The following is a 22,172-nucleotide window of genomic DNA, read 5'->3' as shown; positions in this document are numbered from 1 at the left end:
CTTTTAAAATAAGTAGTTTATTAATTTCCAACTCTTCTTATGAAACTACATTATTTTGGAATAGGATACAAAATTAAAATAGTGCCTGAAATTGCCTATTTCAAGTTTTTTGTAGCTGTATCTGCAGTACCGCTCTTTCTTCAAATACAACGAGGTAAATATAACCCTCCACCTTCGTAAGAAAAGGTTAACTTCAGTATCACAAAAAACGTCACGCCTGCGTCGATAGAAGGTAATTATTCTCTTTTTATACAAAACATGTTTTCATAAACAAATACTACGATTCCAGAGGCAAATATTTACGAATTTTTCCATCAGCTGTCACCATACCCTTATCATCTATTAATTACACAATGTATCGTATCCTTTTGATGCGATATTATAGAACAATAAACAAAATATCGGGTAGAGGGGTCGATATGTATTTGTATAAAAAGCAACGCGTCGGGGTCCAAAATCAGACTGGGTTTGTAGTGGCAAACATGAAGTTCTCGCTTATCCTGCTGGCGGGTCTCTGCACCCTGGCCTACTCTGCTGTTTTGCAAGCGCACAAAGTCAAAGGTAAGCCCTGCCGTTCTATTTGTTTTTTTATGTGCGCTGTCTAAGCTACTACAGGAAAGTAAATGCTGCACTTCGCTAGTTTTTCAAACAGGTTTTTAAGCCTTTTTGGAAAAAAGCAATTCGTTTTATTTTCTTAAATTCTTTTGTTCAAAGCAAACTTAAAGGAATTATATTCCTATGCTCCTGTAGCTAATAATATTTTTTAATGAATTTCAACTATTTTAAGAAATTCGGAGGTTACTTTAAAATTTTTTAATTAAAAAAAAATAATTTACAATACTTCTATTGCTTACACAATCTATATTTGTGCACAAAGTTTTTTTGAGGTTAGGTTTATTACCATGTATATCAAATATTGTAATGTAAAATTTCCATCCAAGGAAACTATTTTTGAAGCATGACCTATTCGTTTCCGGGCACCCTTTATGTGGTTATATGTATACCTAATTTTTTCCCAAAAACTGTCCGTTTTCAGCAATTCCAACAGGGGAGAAAATAAAATTTTACATTTTAAGGTACGTACTTGTACATCGTAAGAATTATATCATAAATTGTGAGAAATTTCATAGAATATCACTGGGTAAGGTAATAGCTAGTGATCTCTCTCAAATGGTCCAAAAATAACAAAACTAATGCATTTAGAACCCTTGGTACTTACCTGTACAAATTGTGAATACATTACGCTGTTTTTCGTAAGTGATACAATAATGATATGACTTAGTTTTAAAAAATTTCTTATGGCGCCCAATAACTCAAAAACCAAAATATGACTGTTCATGAGTCACAGGAAGTTTTATCGGTTCCCAAATTTATAATAATTTTTCCAAAACACCCTGTACAGTTCCATATAATAACGTTTCTTTCAAAGTCCTTTTATAGCCTGGATTGTATATAACTTTTATTTCTAGTTGACCAAGAATACATTCAAAAGCAGAAGCAAATTTGGCATTTAGTTGATCACATCAACCAACCAAGCCATTATCATGAACACATAGAGATTGCTAAATCTTACCATATTGAAGACCATGTGGATCAGTACACAGTAAGTCACATCATAATTCATTGAGCTCTTCTTTTCTCCAGTAGATTTTCTTCATTAAACTGCCAGTTCCAAATTTTACATTTTTAGAAAGCGGATGTGGTCAAGAAGTTCACCCAGTACTGGAAATACGGAATGCTTCCAAAAGGTGAAATCTTCTCCATAATGTACCAGGACCATATGGAGCAAGCCATAGCCCTCTTCCAGATGTTCTACTACGCCAAGGATTATCAAACCTTCTACAAAACCGCAGTCTGGGCCCGTCAGCACGTCAACGAGGGTATGTTCCTTTACTCTCTTTCGGTAGCAGTGGTACACCGTCCCGATACATACGGAATCATCCTTCCTCCAATCTACGAGGTCTATCCTCACTACTTCTACAACACTGAGGTCATCCATCAAGCTCAGGTATATAAACAGCAACACTACGACCAGCAACATCGCGAAAAACATGGGGATTACGATTACACCATCGTTGCTAACTATTCCGGTCACTACCTGAACCTTCATCCAGAACAATCCATGTCCTATTATCTTGAAGACGTAGGTCTCAACGCTTTCTACTACTACTACCACCTGTACTATCCATTCTGGATGTCTGGTGAAGAGTACGGACTCAAGAACGACAACCGTGGTGAACTGTTCTACTATATGCACCAGCAAATACTGGCGCGTTACTATTTAGAACGTCTTAGCAATGGACTTGGTGAAACTGCTTTCTTCAATTGGGATGTACCTGTTGAAACTCCGTATTATCCATCCCTTGAGTACCCCAACGGGCTCGAATTTCCTTCCAGGCCTAAGTTTGCTGACCTTCATGAATACTTCTACAACTACGGACAAAGCTGGACAACCAGAGATCAATACGGATACAGCCCATCAAACGTCAAAGATGCTGAAAGGCGCATTAATGACGTAATTGATTTTGGCTACGCTTATACTGTAAGTAAAAAATTATTGAAACTGTTTTAATATGATTATATTCACCAAACAGTTATTCATTTGTTTTGCTTTGTTCTAGAATGAAGGCAAGAAAGTCGCCTTGTTCACCAAAGAAGGCATGAATGTGCTTGGTAATCTAATCGAAGGTAATCAAGATTCTCCTTACCAAGAGTTCTATAGACCCATTTGGTACTATGCTCGTCACCTTCTTGGATATTCCTACCAAGCTTTAGACAAACACCATGTCGCACCATCAGCTTTAGAACACTTTGAGACTTCAATGAGAGACCCAGTCTTCTATCAGTTGTACAAGAAAATAGTCCTGAAATTCCAAAGATACAAGCTCCGTCTTCCTGCTTACACTGAACATGATTTGACTTTCCAAGGAATTAAGGTGGTAAATGTTGAATTCGAACGTCTCCTTACATACTTCGAGAAGTTCTACTCAGATATCACCAACGCTGTATATTATACTTCTGAAGAACTAGACAGCAACAAACATCCACACTTCCGTGTTGAGCAGTACCGCCTTAACCACAAACCTTTCAACTACAAAGTCGTTGTTAAATCCGATAAAGAAACCAAAGCTGTGGTTAAAATCTTCATTGGGCCAAAATATGACCAGTACGGACGTCACATTAACATCACCGAGAACAGACTGAATATGTTACAATTCGACCACTTCGTCTACGATCTCAAAACTGGAGAAAACGTCATTACACGCAACTCCCAAAGTAGTTACTTCTACGGACCTGATCGTACTTCTTATTATGATCTGTACAAGCAAATTTTGGGTGCTGGCAATGGACAAACAGATTACTACGTCGATGGAAGACAGAACTACTTCTACTTCCCACAAAGGTAACAATCAATTAAGATTATACGATTCACACAACTCTACTAACTCTTTTGTTATAGATTCATGTTACCTAAAGGTACCCAAGATGGTATGACCTTCCAGTTCTACGTTATCGTCTACCCTTACGTGCCATACCACGGACAACAAGAACACCATGAACAGGATCATCGTTTCAACTACCCTAAGGTCGGAACTGGAGGGCTGTACATAGATGGATATGCCCTTGGGTATCCACTTGACCGTAACATCAAGTACGAGAAGATGTGGTACCACATACCCAACTCTTATTTCTACGAAACCAAAATATATCACAAGCACAGTGATGACGACAATATCCATCATCATCTCCATCATGAACATTAGACTGATCCATAAGACTATGTAAAAAGTTTTATATTTTTACAAATATATTGTTTGCAATAAAAAAGTTATATTATTTGCTTCCTTCAAAACTCATACGGTGATGTGGTGATTCCTTAGCGATATTCCATTTTTTTTCAATTTCAGTAACAAAAATGAAATTAAAACTAATAATAAAGCAAATTCCATTCATTGCTTTCGTTCTCAGAATTCAAATCTTTTAAAAAGTTAACAACCTTATGAAAAGTTTAGTGAGTGTTTATCTACTTGATTGGTAGACATTTTCAGTGTAATCAAGATGCACATACTGCAAAAATTTTATATACGCTTTTGTACGAGGATTCAAAAGAAACTTAGTTTTAGAGTTCTTAAAATATTAGAAGTCTAAACTGATGACGTGGCAATCAGGCTGGAAATCGTTCAACCATTGGCAACTGCCAGGAAAACCTGCAATCCAAGCTATTTATCTTATTTCTCGTTGTGAGATTGCAAGGTAGATAAAAATTAGTTTGTTAAAAACAATCTCTAACTGACCGTTGTGGCAAAGAGGTTATTTAATTACAAAATACACAAGAAAAAGATAAAAACAGCTTTAGAAATGCCACAAATAAATACTTTCATATAACCAAATGGCATTAGTTATTAAACAGAAAAAAAAATTCTCAAATTTTAATAATTTTACGTATTCTAAAAAATTGCAATTGCAATTGCAATTTAATTAATTTTATTAGGTGCTAAAAATAAATTTTCTCTTTTATCTTTGTTATGTTAGGTTATCTTTGACTGAATATTTTAATATGTATACTTAAACTGTCAGCAACGTAACTTTCTGCAATTGACACTGATTTCCACCCACCATGTCTGGATTGCTGATACATCAACTCCTGTACTAGCCAGAAACGTTACCGATGTTCTTCGGAATGAATGGCCTGTATATGTTTCAAGATGTTCTAGTTTCAAAAACTGTGCAATCTTATTAGTATAGATGTTTAGATGCCAAAATAAGTTTAATTCAAGACATCGTTGTCTAGTAAGATAAACACTTCTTCGAATATTGGTTAAGTTTGAGTATCTCTCTAAATAATAGTAATTTTATAATTATTGTTAAAATTTCGTCTTTACTTGGTTCGTCTTGTCATATTCGAAAAAATATTACGATAAGTAATTTTATTGCATATTTTAACAAATTTCTAGCAATACAATTAGTAGAAAGGAGATTGAGAATATAAGTATGTCTCTTTTATGATATGTTTTAAAAATGTCGGATATAATATTACAAAATTGCATGTCTCGTTATGTTATAATAATTTTATTGTGAAGACTGCAGTTAGACAATGTGTAATATATGATTTTATTGCAGTTCGAATAGTATTGTTGCAGTTTTACATAGTAAAGTGAAGAAGTTACAATATACTTTCTTAACTTTCCCATTCCTTATAAAAACTAGAGTTAGGTCCATATTATACTTGACAATTGTTTTGTTAAATGAAATAATAATATAGTAACAATTTCAATTTCAATTTATTAAATATTTTAGTAAGTGTTCCACTGAAATTAAATTAATTAATAAGACGTCAATTTAATATTTTAATTAAGAAAATCATTAACGTGAAATTCTTGCTCATGTCTAGAGATGAATATATTTTCATCTCTTTAGCTCTAGACTAGAGATATGTACGAAAACGCTGTGTTTCCGAGATACATGGTATTAAAGTTTTCTAATAAATCTATGTTGTTTTTCTATAGCACATCGTAAAATGGGTTTTTCACAACTTATGGATAAAGAACATTAATTTGTTTATTGTTATTTATTGATATACAACTCATTTCATCTTGAATCAACACGAACTTTAACAGTACAATTAGCATTGCCAAAATGTTTCTACTTGAAACAGATTGTTTTTCGTATAACGAATATACAAGACGTAGAACTGCAAGAATTTTCTGTTTCTTCACTGGGTATTTCCTTCGATACTTCAACTTTTCTCGCTACTAAGTTCTATATAAGCTTTGGCTACTGAAAATGACTTCCATCCTGCTACGTTTGTGACCAGTAAGTATGACCACTATACATTTCTAAATTTGGTAACTTCAAACAACCTATCCAATATCTCTACATCACTTTTATTTTCAATATACAGATCGAACATAATTTAACATTGAATTTGGTAGTATGTGATAGTAATTTGAAGATAAATATGAACATGTGTTAAAATATGCTGCCTCTTCAGAAGTACAAAACTGTCTACAAAATCAATAAGTATTATTTCATATATCTTTAACTTTCTTCACAACTAAGTGGAGGAAGGGAATTAAGTAAATTAAAAAATCGTATGTACATTTCTATGGTATCAATATATTTACAATTTCGTATGAGATATAAATCTACTGTTGTGGTACAGCGTTAATGTTATCTCTAAAGTAAACATTTGCTTCATAGAAGTAAGAATTTGGAACGTCGTAGAAGAACTGCTCGTTGGAGATAAATCTATCGAACGGATAACCAAGGGAGTAGCTGTCGTAGAACTGCTGCTGCCCTTCGAATGGATAGTAATAGCTTTCGTATTCCTTACTCAGTTGACTCTGCCTGGGTTGGTATGGGTAGACAATGACGTAGAACTGGTAAGGGGTACCTTGTGCACTACCTTTTGGCAAGATGTACCTGAACGGAAAAGAATTTAGTAACAACTTTTAAAAGTACATATGTTCGAAGTCTTACCTTTGTGGGAAGTAGAAGTAGTTCTGCTTGGTGTAGGAGAAGCTCTGTTGTCCTCCTAAGGCACCTAATACCTGTCTGTAGAGGTCAAGGTATGAGGTGGAGTCAGGAGCGAAAAGTGGACTATCATATGAATTGCGACTAATAATGTTATCTCCAGCATTCAATTGGTATACGAAGTAGTCCAGCAAGACAAAGTTAAGCCGGTTCTGGGTGATGTTGATGTATCTTCCATACTGGTCGAATTTTGGACCAAAGAACACTTTTACAACGCTTTTGGTTTGCTTCTCAGATTGTACTGTGATTCTATAAGTGAAAGGTCTATTGTTAAGACGATATTGACGCACACGAACATTAAAGTTGTTGTTTTGTTGCTCTTGGGGAGAGTAGTATACAGCATTGCTGATGTTGACATAGAAGGGATCGTTGTATGTAATCAAACTGTCACTGGAGAAGTTTGTGACCTCAACACCTTGATAGAACAACTCCTTTGCTCCATATGGTTGTTGGTAGTAGAAATATCTCTGGAAATCCAAGATAATTCTTTTGTAGAGTTGGTAGAAGGCTGGGTCGCGCAGGGCTGTTTCAAATTGTTCCAAAGCAGATGGGGCAATTTGATTATTGCTCAGTGGTTGGTAAGAGTACCCAAGGAGATGACTTCCATACAACCAGACAGCACCGTAGTACTTGTAGTTGGGAGAGTCTGGGTTAGCCTGGATAAGGTTTCCGAGGATGTTAAGACCTTCTTCTGAGTAAAGATTTACTCTTCCTTCAGGCTACAAGAAAATTAACAATTTTATATAAGATTACGTAGTTTTACACTTAACTTACACTATATACGTATCCTGAGTCAATGGCGTCGCTGATGCGTCTCTCGTAGTCCTGTATGAGGCTGTAGCTGTATCCGTATGCACCTCTAGTAGTCCAGCTCTGTCCATAGTTGTAGAAGTATTCGTATAGGTTAGCATATGCAGGCCTTGAAGGGAATTCCAGGCCATTCGGGTATTCCAAGGATGGGTAGAACGGCGTCTCTACTGGAACGTTCCAGTCGAGGTATGGTATATCGCCCAAACCGTTGGAGAGGCGTTCCAAATAGTAACGAGCCAGAAGTTGCTGGTAGAAGAAGTAGTATTGCTCACCACGGTTTACGTTTTTGAATCCATACTCTTCGCTGCTGAACCAGAAGGGATAGTAGACATTGTAGTAGAAGTAGTAGGAGCTGATACCAACATCTTCGAGGTAGTAAGACAGATACTGTTCTTGGTTCAAATTGAGGTAGTACCCAGAGTAGTTGGCATTGATTGTGTAACCGTTAAATCCACCGCTCTGTACGCTTTGTCCTCCGTACTGTTGCTTGTAGACATAAGCTTGTTGGATAACTTCAGATGGGAAGAAGTAATATGGGTAGATTTCATAGATTGGCGGGAGTACTATGTTTCTGGTGTCTGGACGGTGGACAACGGCGACCACGAAGGAATACAAGAAAAGTCCTTCGTTGACGTTTTGGCGTGCCCACACGGCTGTGTTGTAGAATGTCTCGTAGTTGTTGGCGAAGTAGAACAGTTTGAACAAGGCGATGGCTTGTAGTAGCTGTTCCTTGTAGAACACGGAGAATAATTGGCCTCTAGGCAACAGGTTGCCATAATTGTAGTATTGCAAGAATTCCTGTACAATGCCTTCTTTCTGAAACCAACATTACTATTTATAAACTGAATTATTATTTTATTTAACGAACTTACCTTGTAGTTGGCAGCGTTTTGAGATATGTTGTAACTATTACCGATTTGGACGTATTGTTCGTGAAAACTGGGTTGATTTAAGTTTTCCAGAATCTGTAGTACATCTTTTTGGATCTTCAGAAACGCTTTATCAGCTAAAAGAAGACATAGAACATATGATTTACGTTCAAAGCGTTAATTATAATTTTAGTGTTACCAAATCAACCCGAAAACAAAAAATCATTGATTAATTACTTAGATTGTGTAATTTAGTTTAATATTGTGAAAAAATGTATTAATCAGTATTACAATATTGGATAATTAGTAATTCTCAAGCTAAATATGTGCATGTATTCTAGTTGTAGAAGAAAATATTGATTTTTTGAAACATAAAGCAAACGATCCTTGACAAAAATGTTTACAAATTAATGTAAAATATAAACTAAAACTATACTAGAGATAGAACTGAGAGAATATAAATATATGCAATGACATTGAAATTTTTTAAGGTTTATACACCATGTGTAGCACAAGTAAATCATTTCTCTGTAAAAGTTGTTTAATCCGTTAATTTATAGCAAAGTGTTGGTACACTTATCTATCACATCATATAATTAATATAACTTAGTTTCAGACTGGTATTTGCCAATATGCGCTTTTAAGATCAAGGAAAATATATCACAAAACGATAGCCCACTTGCTCCATATCAAAATGCACATTTAGTGCATAGGCGAGGAAAGAGTACATATTTTGATTTAGATAAAGAATGCAACATCTCGGGTAGGCGTTTTATGTCTCCAAAAAGTTTATGTAAATGATGAAGAATTGTTTTATGAAATAATATTTTTATTATTATTTTTTTTAATATGGCGTATAACTCTAAAGTACATACAGTTGGATTACCTTCAGTAATTAAAAATATTATGCCTTCAAGTAACTATTGTAAGTTAACTATGTTAGATATGGTTCAAGATATATTTTTTCAGACATGTAATAAAAAAATTTTTGTCTTTTCAATATACTTATTACATTTTATCTGCTCATATCAGAGGATTGAATAAAAATTGGTTTTGAAACAACAAAAAATGTGACTATCCGAGTAAAAAAAAACTTTCCAAGAACTTCATATTTTTTAAAAATAATTGTGTAGAAATTACACTAAAATTAAAATTAATAATTTGAATGTAAATTAAAAATAAAAATAATAAATTAAAAACTAAATATGAAAATTAAAAAAGTTTCTTACCAACTACCTGCTCCTTGGTGGCTGCGCTGTGGACAGAAAGGGCGCAAAGGCCGGCTACGAGAAGTACCAAAGCAAGCTTCATGCTCAACTCTACACAAACGACCAAGTATGAAAATCCACAGAATCGCACACCCTTTTATACAAAAGCAGTTCTGTCCCCCGCCGCGACCTATCGTCATTCTTATCAAGTTGGCGGAGTTATTTCCAATTCCAAGAGATTACATCGCATGAATAGGCGCGTAAAATTTTGCAAGTAATAAATCGGAGTGTTTGCCAATTTTCTAAATTTTTGCCATAACAGACTAGCGCTTTTCTTAACCAAAGATGCACATTTTAATCAAAGAGCTTTTGTTTGATTCATACCTTGGATACTGGATTTGAACTACAAAATAAAAAGTTAGATTTCCATTTTTCAGACATTTGTTTTGATATACAGGGTGTCCGCAAATTTCACCGACAACGTTTGAATATTCACGACGATAAATAAATACGATCTACGGAAAAAAGTTAAATAAAAATTTAATTAATAATTTCACATCCCTTTTTCCGATCGCGTTAAAATTTGGCACATTTATTTAGATTATTATGGCGTATTATTTCTTAAACCTTTATTCAAATCGATGTACCGGGTGGTAGTTTTTTCCAAATACTTCCCCCTTTTAGCGGACAAAATTTTTACAGTGGTCATATTTTTTTAAAAAGGTCAACAACATGATCGTTTTATTAAAAAAGGCCGTTTTATTAAAAAAAATGTCTCTTGAGAAAATCACCTACAGAAAATTATTCTTCAGACAGACAAACGTTGTTGGTGAGTTTTGCGGACACCCTGTAAATAAAGCATTTTTCAAACAAGGTAGTTTTATACAATTTGTATGAACTACAGATTAATCACTTCTTTCTAGACTTCCTGATACGCTAGGAATTTGTTTTGCTTTGGTCGATTCCGTTGCATACTGTTTACTCTTATTAATTCAATTATATTAAATTAAAAAATTAAAGAAAAAATAATTAATATTATTAATTATTGTTATATTGTATCAAACATAAAATATTTTACCATGTCATAATTTTGCTTTAACTTCAAATAAAATAGAACTTATTGTTCTTATACTTTGGCATTGCAACTTTTTACACGTATTCAAAAGCGTTGTTTTGAAAAAATATATTGAATCAAACGTACATTTATTTGCGTGTTTATATATGAATAATAAATCTGAATTGTCTAAAAAATTGAAATAGTTTGTTGTTTTTAATGCAATATTTTAAATAAAATTGTGACAATATTTCTACAAAAATGTCTCTCAATAGTAGTGATCAAAACTTTCCATTTTTAAAATAATCATTAAAATCGCTGACCTCTAAAAAATAGCAAAGTTGACTGACTTATATAGAGGAATAATTTTGATTTTGCACCAAAAAAAATATTTATTTGTTAATTATAGCAACTAATCAACTAAATTAGAAAGCCAACTTGCAAAGGTCAACTTCGTAGTGTAGTTCATTACACTATTTCAAAAATAATTTTAAAAGGCTGCAGAATTTTTGACTGGACTCTACACACAAACATTTTAGGAAATATTTTTTGATATTCTAAATTACTGATAGTTAAAATAAGTTTTTATTTTAACGTGGATTTTGTTCATTAATTTCAGTTTTCTTAAAAGAAAATCTACACCATAACTAATAGTAGTATCAGAAAAGCTAAATTTTTCCGTAAATTATTATTTAAAATAAAATTATGAATTGTTAGATAGGGCTCAGTTATACATATCATAGTCGCTTTTTCATAGCTAGAGGCTGATGCAACAGGAATCCTTATTGTAAGACGATTATTTTATCTCACTCAAAAGTATCAAATTTGTTAATTACAATCACTAAAACTGGTAATCGTCTATCATTTTTTTTGTTTGTTTATAAATATTTCATTGACTGCATAAATATTTTTTTTATCAGTGCTCACTAATTTATTAATAAGACGTGACATGATTGGCAAAAAAAGAATTTAAGCGTTTGAATTTGAATGCATATATTTCTGAAACAAGTGTTAAACTAATACAACAGATAGGAAATGTAATTTTAAGCAAAAAGTTACGTTTTTAAAAAGGTTGCAGGATGACAAAGCTACAATGTCAAAATGTTTTTACGGCAAAAAGATATATTGAGATTGATAATCGGCATCGTTTCCGAGGAAATTGGTCGATAATAATCAACAATAAACATTCTTGGGTATTTTAACAACATATTCCTAAAATCTTTGGTGATACATTAAATCAATTAAAATAATAAAAAAAAACTAATCGTGACTATCTTACAGATAATCACCAACGTCAGTGATCCTAAAATCTGTTCTTCTCATTAGCTTCCACGTTTCAATAGTTCTTAAATATGGCACTAAAGGCGGCCAATACCAATTTCCTTACTAACTTCTTATTTTAATTTGCATAAGTAAAATTTATGGCGCTTTTGAGTCTTGAAATTTATATGATCAATTAAAGTAAAAACGTTTACTGTACATATAGATATTTTTGTACAACATAATAAAATGTTTTTTTTTAGTTTTCGTAATAGTTAAAGATTAAATTAAGGAAATTTTACTGCACAAATTTTATTGAAATAGAAAAATAGTTACATTTATAGAAATATTTCAAAGATAATAGCGATAGTATCCTTTACTGATTGTTTTTCTATTGCATAATACCCTTTTCTTGTCGTAAAATTCGTATTGTTTAGTGGAGGTCAAAAGCTCAGACAGTGGTAACAAAATTAGACCACAAGTAAGAAATGTTTTACTCATTTAGATAAGAACTTTTACAAACTTTGATAATTCACTTTGCTGGGTTCAAGTCGTGATTTTCTATCAGTTTTGTAAGAGGTATCAAGAGGATACTATTCTGATTGTTATTTATTAATGATTTTTAAATATTAATTCATTATTCTTACTAAATGCAGATGTCCTGAAAGCCAAATAAGAGCAGCAAGAACAAAATCTGGAAGAAAAATAAATCATCAAAGAACACTTCATTGATTATGTCCTTTTTAGTTATAAGACTGTATTTCATGGTACTGGAGTGACAAACTGACATAGCAGCCACTGTTGCTCTGCTGAAAATCCACATTGGCATTGAAAAACCGATTTCGAAGAATTACTCAAGCGTCGAATTTACTTGAATTTCTTGAAAAACTGTGTTAATAGAATGGTCCCAATAAAATGATGTGCTTCATACAGCATTGATTGGCATAGATGGCTCTGTTTCATGACCAACAAAATCTGATGAACTTCCACCTTGGACTTTTTCTTTAGATACAATATACTTTACTGAAACCTACAGCACCAATTGCGATATGAGAAATCCTTACGCTGATATTTTATAACAAACTCTGTTCCAAACTATCCTGCCGAAAATGACTTACATTTAAGAAAATTGTGGGACCGGAACACAATGTATCCAGTAGATCGTAAAAAAATTGACTAAATATAATTTTTTAATAAGTGAACCGCAAAAAGTTACAGACATAAATTGTCCAAAATAATGAATGGACATTCCAGAATAAAAAATATTGTTGATGGAAATGGTCGAAAGCCCTTAAAGAGTTGTCAATTTCAAGAAAATCTAGAACTTTCTCAATAATGCTACAACTTAAATTTTTTTATATAAAAGTAAGTAAAAGTATTTTTTAAATATTAAGCTGTCTCCATTAAAGTTGTCTGTATTCAAATTCCTACAAAATATATTCCTATAAATATACAGGGTGTCCCAGAATAACATGTACAACGGAAGACCACACAAACTGAAATTACAGTCAATCTACAAAATCAGTCTACTAGCACTTTGTTAAGTATTGTAATATGGGTGGTAAGATAATGTATACATTTAAAAAATATTTTTTTGTACCCAAACCTCTCAAAATTCTATAAGAGGCTCAAAAACTTCCAAATGGTATCACCTATCAAATAGAAAATAGTTGTCATTATGCCCGAAAGAGGAAAAAGTTAGGAACATTAATTTTGTAGGTGTTGTAAGTTTTAAAAAATACTCTGTATAACACCAAAAGCTGTAGATTGAAAGCAAAAGTTCACACCCCAAAAATAATTAAACGATTAATACATAATCGAGTTATTTACAAAATTCAAAAAATTTTCACGAACTTTTAGGCCATCTAGCGGCCAAACGAAGCGATTTCGGATATAGGTGAATTAGCCTAAATCTGCCTATTTTGAGTCCACGAATCTGTGGTCTTTCGTTGTACACGTTATTTTGGGACACCCTGTGTATTCTGAAGCTTAAAATAACATTGCGGAGTATTTAAAAATTGACTAATATCAAAATAAACAAAAAGAAAGAAAAACTGCATCAAAAACTGATGTAGGAAAATTACGTTAATAATACATTTTAGTTATCTTAAGTTATAATTATATTCCTTCTTTTTACAACAAGATAAGCCCCACATTTCAATTCCAACTCAGACAGACGTATTGAGAATATTATCTGTTTATATTTATTGAATATTAATTAATGAATCATATGTGTGCGTTACACATGCTAAATTAATTTTATTGTTTAAGGAAACTCAAGGACATACAAAACTGTTATTTTGGCATAAGTATGGTCAGTAATTAAAATCTATCACGTTCTTCCTTATCACCAGCGACTTCGCCATTTTTTCAAATATGTATGACGTAGCTGTGGCTGTACCTACATAACTAACTATTTGTATATTAAAATTAATATAATAAACCCGTGATGATTTTAATGAATTAAGCATTAATGCATCTTTAATATTTTTTTGCACGACATTTCAACATCTAAAAAAAGGGTTTAAAGAGAAATATGCAATATTTTCTATTACTTTCTTTTTGGCACAGTGGCTTAACTACCGCACAACAAAAGGAAGTAGTGTGGGAGCGCCAAAGCCACTAGATGGCCCAGAGTCTCCTCCTAGCTCCATTCTATTCGACTAATTTCAACTGAAGGCATTGCTTTTATTTCCCTAGATTCTGTCGACAAATATTTAAGGTTGCTCACCTTACTGGGATGTTCAATCTAGTTGGTATTCATATTCCCAAATAGTATTTAATTTAATACTTAAAAAAGTTGTTAAAAATTATCGTTTATATGGAAGTTTAAAGTAAACTCTTACAATAAAGTCACATATAAAATGAAATTTTTTTTTTTTTTTCAGATATCACGAATCTTCAAAAAATAGCAGATTCGCACCAAATTTGGTACACCGGGAATTTTCGGGGTCGCTGATCACTGATCCGAGGTCAATTTTGCAAAATTCAAGATGGCTGATCCAGGATGGAGACCAAATTTTCAAAAAAAGAACAAATTCGCGCCAAATTTGGTATACGGGGATTTTCGCTGATTACGAATTTGAGGTCAGAATTGCGAAATTCATTTTGTAAAATTTTTGTTTACTTTATAACCTGAGTACCCAATCATGATTTAACCTTCTTTTTTTCGGCTATATCTTGTTCTTTTTTCTGTAAAAAATCTATTTACGGGTTTTCTGCCTGATCTCAGGTAATAAAGTAAAGTATAAATAACATTTAAAACGTCAAATTAACATTGTTTGACAGCAGCCTACTCGAAAATTTTTGTTGAGGTTCATTTTAAAGTTTATCGACAGAATCTAGAATCACTCTTCCGAAAAATCTATTTTGCCATGAAACTATAAGAGTTAGGAAAAATGTGAATGTACACAGTAAGGCCGTATTAATTTCTCTTTATAATTTAATGAGTCTGAGTCCCCATAACTCCGCCACTGGTTGCTTGCGGGACTTCTACTTCTATGGAAAAATGGTATGTTATATGATGTGTCATGCCAAATTTGGCTTAAATAGCCTTCTTCATTTAGAAGTTATTTAAAAAATTCGAATTTTTTTAAAAATCTTTAACGCCCTATATTTCGAAAATGAAGCGTCTCTGGAAAAAAAAATACATGATTTTCTTTCTTATTTTTGTATGAGGAATATCTCCCTAAAGTTTATCGACTTAATCCTGAAACACCCTGTATATAAACACCAAACTTTGAGAAAAAAGTTACATTTTGAAACGACAGTTTTAAGACCTTTACATAGTTTGTCTCCGTTTGATAAAATTTTTTAGCAAATAATTTTTTGAATATGCTTGAATTAGTTTATTACTATTAGAATAGAGTAAAACATAATTTTTATGTTGGTTTTTGTTCGTCGTTCTCCGTTGCACTTGAAAATAGCCAGATGTTATAACATAATGTTATTTTTATTCAGCTAATACTGAGATTGACCTATTAAATGTTTACAATAATTTGAAATTTCTTTATAAATTAGAAGTTTTTGTAGTATCATCTTGAAAATTGTCAGTTTAACATTTTTTCAACTGGCGTACATTTAAATCAATTTCTAGACGGCGTGACTAAGGCATATTATCTTTATGAGACAGGCACAAATTTACTTAGGCAAATATTTATTAGGAATAAAAGAACAGCCTTATTATATTATTTCTCAGACCATAAAAGAAGGGTTACATATAATGAAGAAGTTTGGTCACTTATCGAATACAAGTACAGTTACGTCAACCAATGCTGAAATAATATCTCTAATTATAAGGGCCAAATTCAGGGACTTCCCTAAATCTATACTAACCTTTCACTCATATCAAACTTATACTTCACTCAACTTCAGGTGCCCTCATCTCATTCTCAATTCTGGTATTCAGAAATGTGTATAAATGAGTGACTAACTTGAGTGTGCATCAAACCACAAATTACGAGATAAGGGAACAGTTGGCTACTCAAATATTACCAAAAATATGTCATCAGTGAAAGCCTAATGCCCCAGTATTTCTTTATTTTGAATTTGAATAACTCACGTTGAAAATATGTACATTATAAATTACATTTAAATAATAAATAATAAAAATCAAAAGGTCTATTTAATTATCCAGGTAAAAACGATCCTCATATAAACCATGATATACCAAGTAATAATATAATCATTAGTTTATTTTCCTTACTATGTACTTCATACAAAGTGACAAGAAATTATTTATAACATACGTAACTAATTTCCAAAAAATAAGCCAAATTTATATAGCGTTCACGTACAGAATATTCTTTATTGAATACCTGTACTTAATTGTTTGTAAAATGTATTGCTAGAATATTATGAAACCACAAAATTAATTAATTAGGAACATATATATAAGCACACGTCAGATACCTCTAATGTGTCACTGATCTAACACTCATTTGTGAGAGCGATTTGAGTACGATTTAATTTTAGTAAGTTTAGTCTGAGATAAGTTATAGTGAGATTTATGAATTTAGGCCTTAAGCATCCTAGAAATTTCATATCACTGTATATTTGATGAATTCAGTCACTTTAATTGGTAAAAATTTCACTTTGTTTCAGGATCAGAGAATTCTTTTTTTTTATTATTAAAAATGCAATTTTCGATACATCAGAAAAACCTGTAATTAATTTTTTCTGGAATTGCGTTTTTAACTATAGTGTTAGGAATTCGAAATTCATGAAAAATCTCGTGGATCTAAAAACCTCCGCCACTGATAATTTAGAAAGCTATGAGTGAAATATAAGGGTGACTGTAAATAAAAAATTAAGTACATTTGCAAGTTTATTTCGTATCTCAATACATCATCAAACAGCAGTCTTAAACCTTAATGGTGGGGGGCGTTGATTTCCTCAGCGTGCTTGTGGTAGACCTTGACGTCCTTGCAGCCGGAGTTGGGGATTTCGTGCCACATCTCATTGAATTTAATAAACCTGTCGAAGGGATATCCCACGGGGTAGTCATCGACGTGGATTGCACCGGTGCCTACCTTGGGATAGTTGTATTCATTCACATGACGGTCCTTACCCTTGTATGGTTTGTAGGGGTAGACAAAGACTGCGAAGGTGAAACGAGTTCCGCTACGAGAACCTTTAGGCAACATGTACCTGAAAGAAAAGTAAAACAATAATTGTAAGTTCCTCTAAGGGAACACATTCTTCTTACCTCCTGGGGAAGTGGAAATAGTTCTGTTTGCCATCAATGTGGAACTCCTTTTGACCTTGGATAGCTTCTTCTACTTGTTTGGTCAACTCGTCGTAGGTTGTGCGGTCTGGTCCATAGCAGTCAGCGTCGTACGAGTTCCTAGTGATAACATTTTCTCCAGCCTTCAGATCGTGCACGAAGTGATCCAGCTCAACCATGTTCATACGGTTGCGGGTGATGTTGATGTAACGACCGTATTCATCATATTTAGGTGCCATGAACACCTTGACTGAAGCTTTGGTGTGCTTGTCAGATTGAACGTGAATCTTGTAGGTGAAGGGTTTGTGGTTCAACCGGTATTGCTTGGCACGTACATGGAAGGTGTCGTGTTGCAATTCTTCATCGGTATCGTATACGGCGTTGCTAATATCGGAATAGAAAGAGTCGTGATAGGTTTCCAAGCTGTCAACGTCGACTTTGGTGACTTTCACGCCAGGGTACTCCAAATCTTGCTTGGTGTAAGGGTGCATGTGCATCTTGTGTCTTTGGAAGTAGCCGATGATCTTCTTGTACATCTGGTAAAACATAGGGTCACGCATGCAGGTTTCGTAGTGTTCCATAGCAGATGGAGCTGCGCGGTGCTTGTCCAACGGTTGTTTGGAGTAACCAAGGAGGTGACGACCGAAGAATTGGATAGAACCGTAGTATCTGCGGTCGGGAGAATCGTAGTTACCTTCGATCATGTTTCCTAGGATATTATCGCCGTCTTCGTTGTCTAAGTCCATCTTCTTGCCATCGTCCTGCAACAACAATATTATTAATGCATGGGCGCATACAATCGTTAAGTAGTTAAAGAAGAAATAAAACCGGATAACTTTTTTTAGAAATAGAAATATACTATACTTACAGTGTATACCATTCTTCTGTCAATAGCATCGTGGATACGCCTCTCATAGTCACGAACAAAAGTGTAGCTGTATCCAGAAGGTCCCCTGGTTGTCCAGCTTTGACCGTAGTTATTGTAATATTCCTGCAACCTAGCATGATGTGGTCTAGATGGAAATTCGAGTCCATTGGGGTATTCCATGGAAGGATAATATGAGGTTTCGATAGGTGTTTCCCAGTTGAAGTGACGAATCTCACCCATATCGTTAGAAATACGTTCCATGTAATACCTAGCTAATATTTGTTGGTGAAGGTAGTAGTAGAGTTCACCGCGTTTGTCGTGTTCCAGTCCATATTCTTTACCGTCCATCCAGAATGGATAGTGGAGATTGTAGTAATAGTAGAAGGAGTTGATACCAACATCTTCGAGGTAGTAAGACATGGATTGTTCTGGGTGCAAGTTCAAGTAGTGTCCAGAGTAGTTAGCTATTACAGTATAACCGTTGTATCTTCCTTGTTCGTGACCAGTATGCTTGTTCTTTTGGTCGTGCTCTTGTTTGTGCCTGTAAGCTTCGTGTATGACCTCTGAGTTGAAGAAGTAGTGAGGGTACACCTCGTGGATGGGTGGTAGGATGATTCCTTGGGTATCTTGGCGGTGGACGATGGCTACGGAGGTGGCGTACAAGAACATGCCCTCGTTGACGTGCTGGCGGGCCCAAACAGCGGTCTTGTAGAAGGTTTCGAAGTCATTGGCGTGGTATAATACTTTGAACAAGGCTATGGCTTGCTCGAGGTGTTCGATGTTGAATACGGAGAACACTTCACCTCTGTGTAGTATGTTCTTGTATTTCAAGTAGCGGACAAATTCTTTGATAACCTCTGGTTTCTAAAAGAAAAAAACATTTATAGGTATAGAACACATACAAACAATACTGTTGTTTAAAAGATAGCCATGAGCTAGAGCAGGTCAAAGCTGGGTTACCAAATAATTTGAAAAGTTGTAGAAATTGAAATGGTTGAAGTGTACGAATATACTTGCCTTGTAGTGGTCTACATTTTCTCCAATAGTGAAAGTCTTAGCTATTTCAACATGTTCTCTGTGGTGGCTAGGTTGATTGATGTGGCTGAATAATTGTAAGACTTTCTTCTGTTTCTCTAAGAAAGTCTTGTCAGCTGCAAAACATTTTAAATAAGAGAATTTTGCACCCTACACACAGATCAAATTTAGAAGATTACGTTCTTAAAACAATTATTTAAGATCGTCGGAATCAGGATAACATAAACTTTTTCAGTGCAAACCTTAGAAGACCATAAAATTCACAACTTTAATGTTGCTAGTTGTTCTAACAAGCTGCATACACTCGTTACTGTTAGTTTTGCAGACAGAAAAATAATTTTTACAAACAGCAGTACTTTGGAGGTTATGTTTTACTAATTATTAGAAATAATAATTTTCTAGAGAAAAAAATGTTATTCGTTTGAAGAAAAATAGTTTACACCACCATTTGCAATATGGTGAATATTTCGGAAACATAGGCTAACTTTCGAAGTTACTTTTTTTCTAATTTATTCGTGTTATAACTGTTAAATATACTTAACATTTTATTAATTTAAATTTATTTATTAGGAATTAGGTATTTTGTTTATTAACCTTGTCTATATTTAATTATTTTCTTGTGCTAATCGATTAAAATTCTTTGGAAAAACTATGCTGTCAAATAAAAACAAAGTGCCATCATTATAACACTATGAATTCCAAATTCTAATATAATATGAAAAATTTGTAAGAATTCTTTTAAAAAGAGGTTTGCCAAAGTTCTAAGAAATATTTTAAAAAAAGGTACTAAGTGATTTTTTAAATACTAAATGTAAAATTACTTAATCATATTTTGTGAACCTATTATACATTTCTTAAATATTAAAAAATATCTTTTTAAAAGATATTTTGAATTTAAAAAAAAATTAAACAAAGCATGTTAAATTCAATGTTACTAAAAAAATAGTACACTTTTATATAAAAGAATCTTTTTCAACTGAAAACTATAAAGAAAATCTATCATTGTTAAAAAAGTTCTGAGAATATAGTTTTAAGGGATCACAAAAAAAAACTGTTCTTACTATGAAAAAAAATTGAACTTACCAACTTTGTATTTATCTTGCCCATCGTCAGAAAGGGCAAGGGCGAAAAGAGCCGCCAATACCAAAACAAACACCTTCATCTCTACTGTTCTACCCAACAGTGAAGTCTGAATCTATCCCACACACCCCCTTATTTTTATAGTAGTTGAAACGGTAACACCGTGACCCCTTGACCTGTTTGTGTTTTTAAAAATCCTCTATAAGTCGTAGGAAAATTATTACCGCTGATAATATGTTCCTAAGACAATAATATTCCTTTGATTATTTGGAAATAATTTGTGATAAAATGTACTGTTCAAACAACTTCTATCGAAATATTATAATGTTTAATTTAAATTTGTCCTACTTACGGAAATATTTTGAGCGGATCTAAAAAAATAACTACTTTAAAAATGTCTCATCTTTTTATTACTACCTCTTGTATTTTTATTATGAAGATATTAATTTAATTAGAAAAATTTTCACAAAATTGTTATCAAATGAAGTGACCTATATTTGTATCTATATTAATTATTATTATAAATTATTACTTACTTTTTTAAATTATATATTATTTGTCAAAGTATTAAGTTCGTTTAAAATAGATCTAAAAAGTTACGTAAAATTTTCATCAAACAATTTGGGCACTGCCACTTCAAAATTTCATTTTGTTTGTTTCACATAGACTAGGTGGCCGGAACTATATCTGCATACATCAAGGGTTGCTTCGTTAAATGAAATTAAAATTATTTTTATCAAGTTATCCCATTAATTTTTCTAGCAGTTACATTTTAAGAAGCTACAAGCCTTAGAAAGTTATTTTATTTGCTTTCTTACCTTAGATATTCCTATAACATTTGATATAAGAGTATTTTGGGGGCAACCAAAGATTAAAATAGGCCTTTTCTTATCTAAATGATCGACTTCGTAGATTTTTGCCACATTTTTACATTTTACGGAATGTAGAAGAAAATTATTTAATATAGAAAAAATATATTTAATGCAGAAACAGAAATAGAAATATCTATACTTAATGTAAAAATAGAAATATACTTACATAATATGGAAAACATATACTTAGTGTGTGACTAAAGTCCAATATAATTATTATTTTCTACAGTTCGTATCTTTAAAGTAATTTTTAGCATACATACCTAATTATTGGTGTTAAAGAGTATAATATGACCTCAACAGTTGAGGATTTCAACATAATTAGTTGAATTAGCCTAACACCTTTTAAAGTAAACAAAAATGACTAAAGCGAATATGTATTAAAACTATATGATTAAAAAAAACGACTGGACAAATTGAAACGGATTTTTCTCTAGAACGAACATATTAAACAAGTATAAATATGCCATAAAAAAAATATGACAAATATGGAAAAATACAAGAAGAATAAACTGCAAATTGAAATATCTCTAGTGTCCTAAAAAAATTAAATAAAAATTATTTTTTGTGGGCAAGTAACTTATTAAGGAATCAAAATTATGCTTGATCTAAATCTTATTTTCAGAAAATAGAGATACCCTTGAAGTATGGCTCGGTACAAATATCTTAATAATAAGACAACCCCCCCCCAAAAAAAAAAAAGTTCTGTACCAGAGAGACGACTAGGTACACAGTTTAGTCATTGTGGCTTATTTTTTTTTAATGCCTGAAACATTATTTAAAGCTGTCTGTTACCTACACAGGCCCGGATCCAGAGACTGGTTTTGGGGGAGGCGCAAAGCACTTCTTTATCATTA

At 32.9% G+C, this 22,172-nt stretch overlaps 3 protein-coding genes across 3 annotated transcripts; 1 reads left to right on the top strand and 2 right to left on the bottom strand.

Annotated features, from left to right (window-relative positions):
* Window positions 1–452: 452 nt before the first annotated feature.
* On the top strand, window positions 453–3,837 carry LOC108912793 (allergen Cr-PI). Its single transcript, XM_018718180.1, has 5 exons — window positions 453–561; window positions 1,470–1,603; window positions 1,691–2,542; window positions 2,622–3,403; window positions 3,461–3,837. Exons 1-5 carry the CDS (start codon window positions 483–485, stop codon window positions 3,762–3,764), a joined length of 2,151 nt encoding a protein of 716 aa, XP_018573696.1. The 5' UTR covers window positions 453–482; the 3' UTR covers window positions 3,765–3,837.
* A 2,260-nt stretch (window positions 3,838–6,097) lies between these two features.
* On the bottom strand, window positions 6,098–9,540 carry LOC108912834 (hexamerin). Its single transcript, XM_018718230.1, has 5 exons — window positions 9,443–9,540; window positions 8,217–8,350; window positions 7,309–8,160; window positions 6,481–7,253; window positions 6,098–6,423 (listed from the first exon to the last, which is right to left on the bottom strand). Exons 1-5 carry the CDS (start codon window positions 9,522–9,524, stop codon window positions 6,147–6,149), a joined length of 2,118 nt encoding a protein of 705 aa, XP_018573746.1. The 5' UTR covers window positions 9,525–9,540; the 3' UTR covers window positions 6,098–6,146.
* Window positions 9,541–17,048: 7,508 nt separating this feature from the next.
* Window positions 17,049–20,540, bottom strand: LOC108912886 (hexamerin-like). Its single transcript, XM_018718306.1, has 5 exons — window positions 20,447–20,540; window positions 19,346–19,479; window positions 18,329–19,192; window positions 17,443–18,221; window positions 17,049–17,384 (listed from the first exon to the last, which is right to left on the bottom strand). The coding sequence occupies exons 1-5, from the start codon at window positions 20,523–20,525 to the stop codon at window positions 17,105–17,107; spliced, it is 2,136 nt and encodes a 711-aa protein (XP_018573822.1). The 5' UTR covers window positions 20,526–20,540; the 3' UTR covers window positions 17,049–17,104.
* Window positions 20,541–22,172: the final 1,632 nt, after the last annotated feature.

This window comes from Anoplophora glabripennis, unplaced genomic scaffold, assembly GCF_000390285.2.
Source record: "Anoplophora glabripennis isolate ALB-LARVAE unplaced genomic scaffold, Agla_2.0 scaffold33, whole genome shotgun sequence".
In the NCBI taxonomy this organism is placed as follows: domain Eukaryota; kingdom Metazoa; phylum Arthropoda; class Insecta; order Coleoptera; family Cerambycidae; genus Anoplophora; species Anoplophora glabripennis.
The sequence above is the reverse complement of the archived record's forward strand: the minus strand, read 5'-3'. Positions and strand labels throughout refer to the sequence as shown.

Bases quoted from the DNA above. Each gene is read 5' to 3' on its own strand.
- LOC108912793 (XM_018718180.1), top strand. From the start codon at position 483: ATGAAGTTCTCGCTTATCCTGCTGGCGGGTCTCTGCACCCTGGCCTAC. The intron at 562-1,469 runs GTAAGCCCTGCC...TTTTATTTCTAG, and splicing joins GCAAGCGCACAAAGTCAAAG to TTGACCAAGAATACATTCAA. The intron at 2,543-2,621 runs GTAAGTAAAAAA...GCTTTGTTCTAG, and splicing joins ATTTTGGCTACGCTTATACT to AATGAAGGCAAGAAAGTCGC.
- LOC108912834 (XM_018718230.1), bottom strand. From the start codon at position 9,524: ATGAAGCTTGCTTTGGTACTTCTCGTAGCCGGCCTTTGCGCCCTTTCT. The intron at 7,254-7,308 runs GTAAGTTAAGTG...ATTTTCTTGTAG, and splicing joins ACTCAGGATACGTATATAGT to CCTGAAGGAAGAGTAAATCT. The intron at 6,424-6,480 runs GTAAGACTTCGA...TTTTCCGTTCAG, and splicing joins TACTTCTACTTCCCACAAAG to GTACATCTTGCCAAAAGGTA.
- LOC108912886 (XM_018718306.1), bottom strand. From the start codon at position 20,525: ATGAAGGTGTTTGTTTTGGTATTGGCGGCTCTTTTCGCCCTTGCCCTT. The intron at 19,193-19,345 runs GCAAGTATATTC...TTTTTCTTTTAG, and splicing joins AAAATGTAGACCACTACAAG to AAACCAGAGGTTATCAAAGA. The intron at 17,385-17,442 runs GTAAGAAGAATG...CTTTTCTTTCAG, and splicing joins TATTTCCACTTCCCCAGGAG to GTACATGTTGCCTAAAGGTT.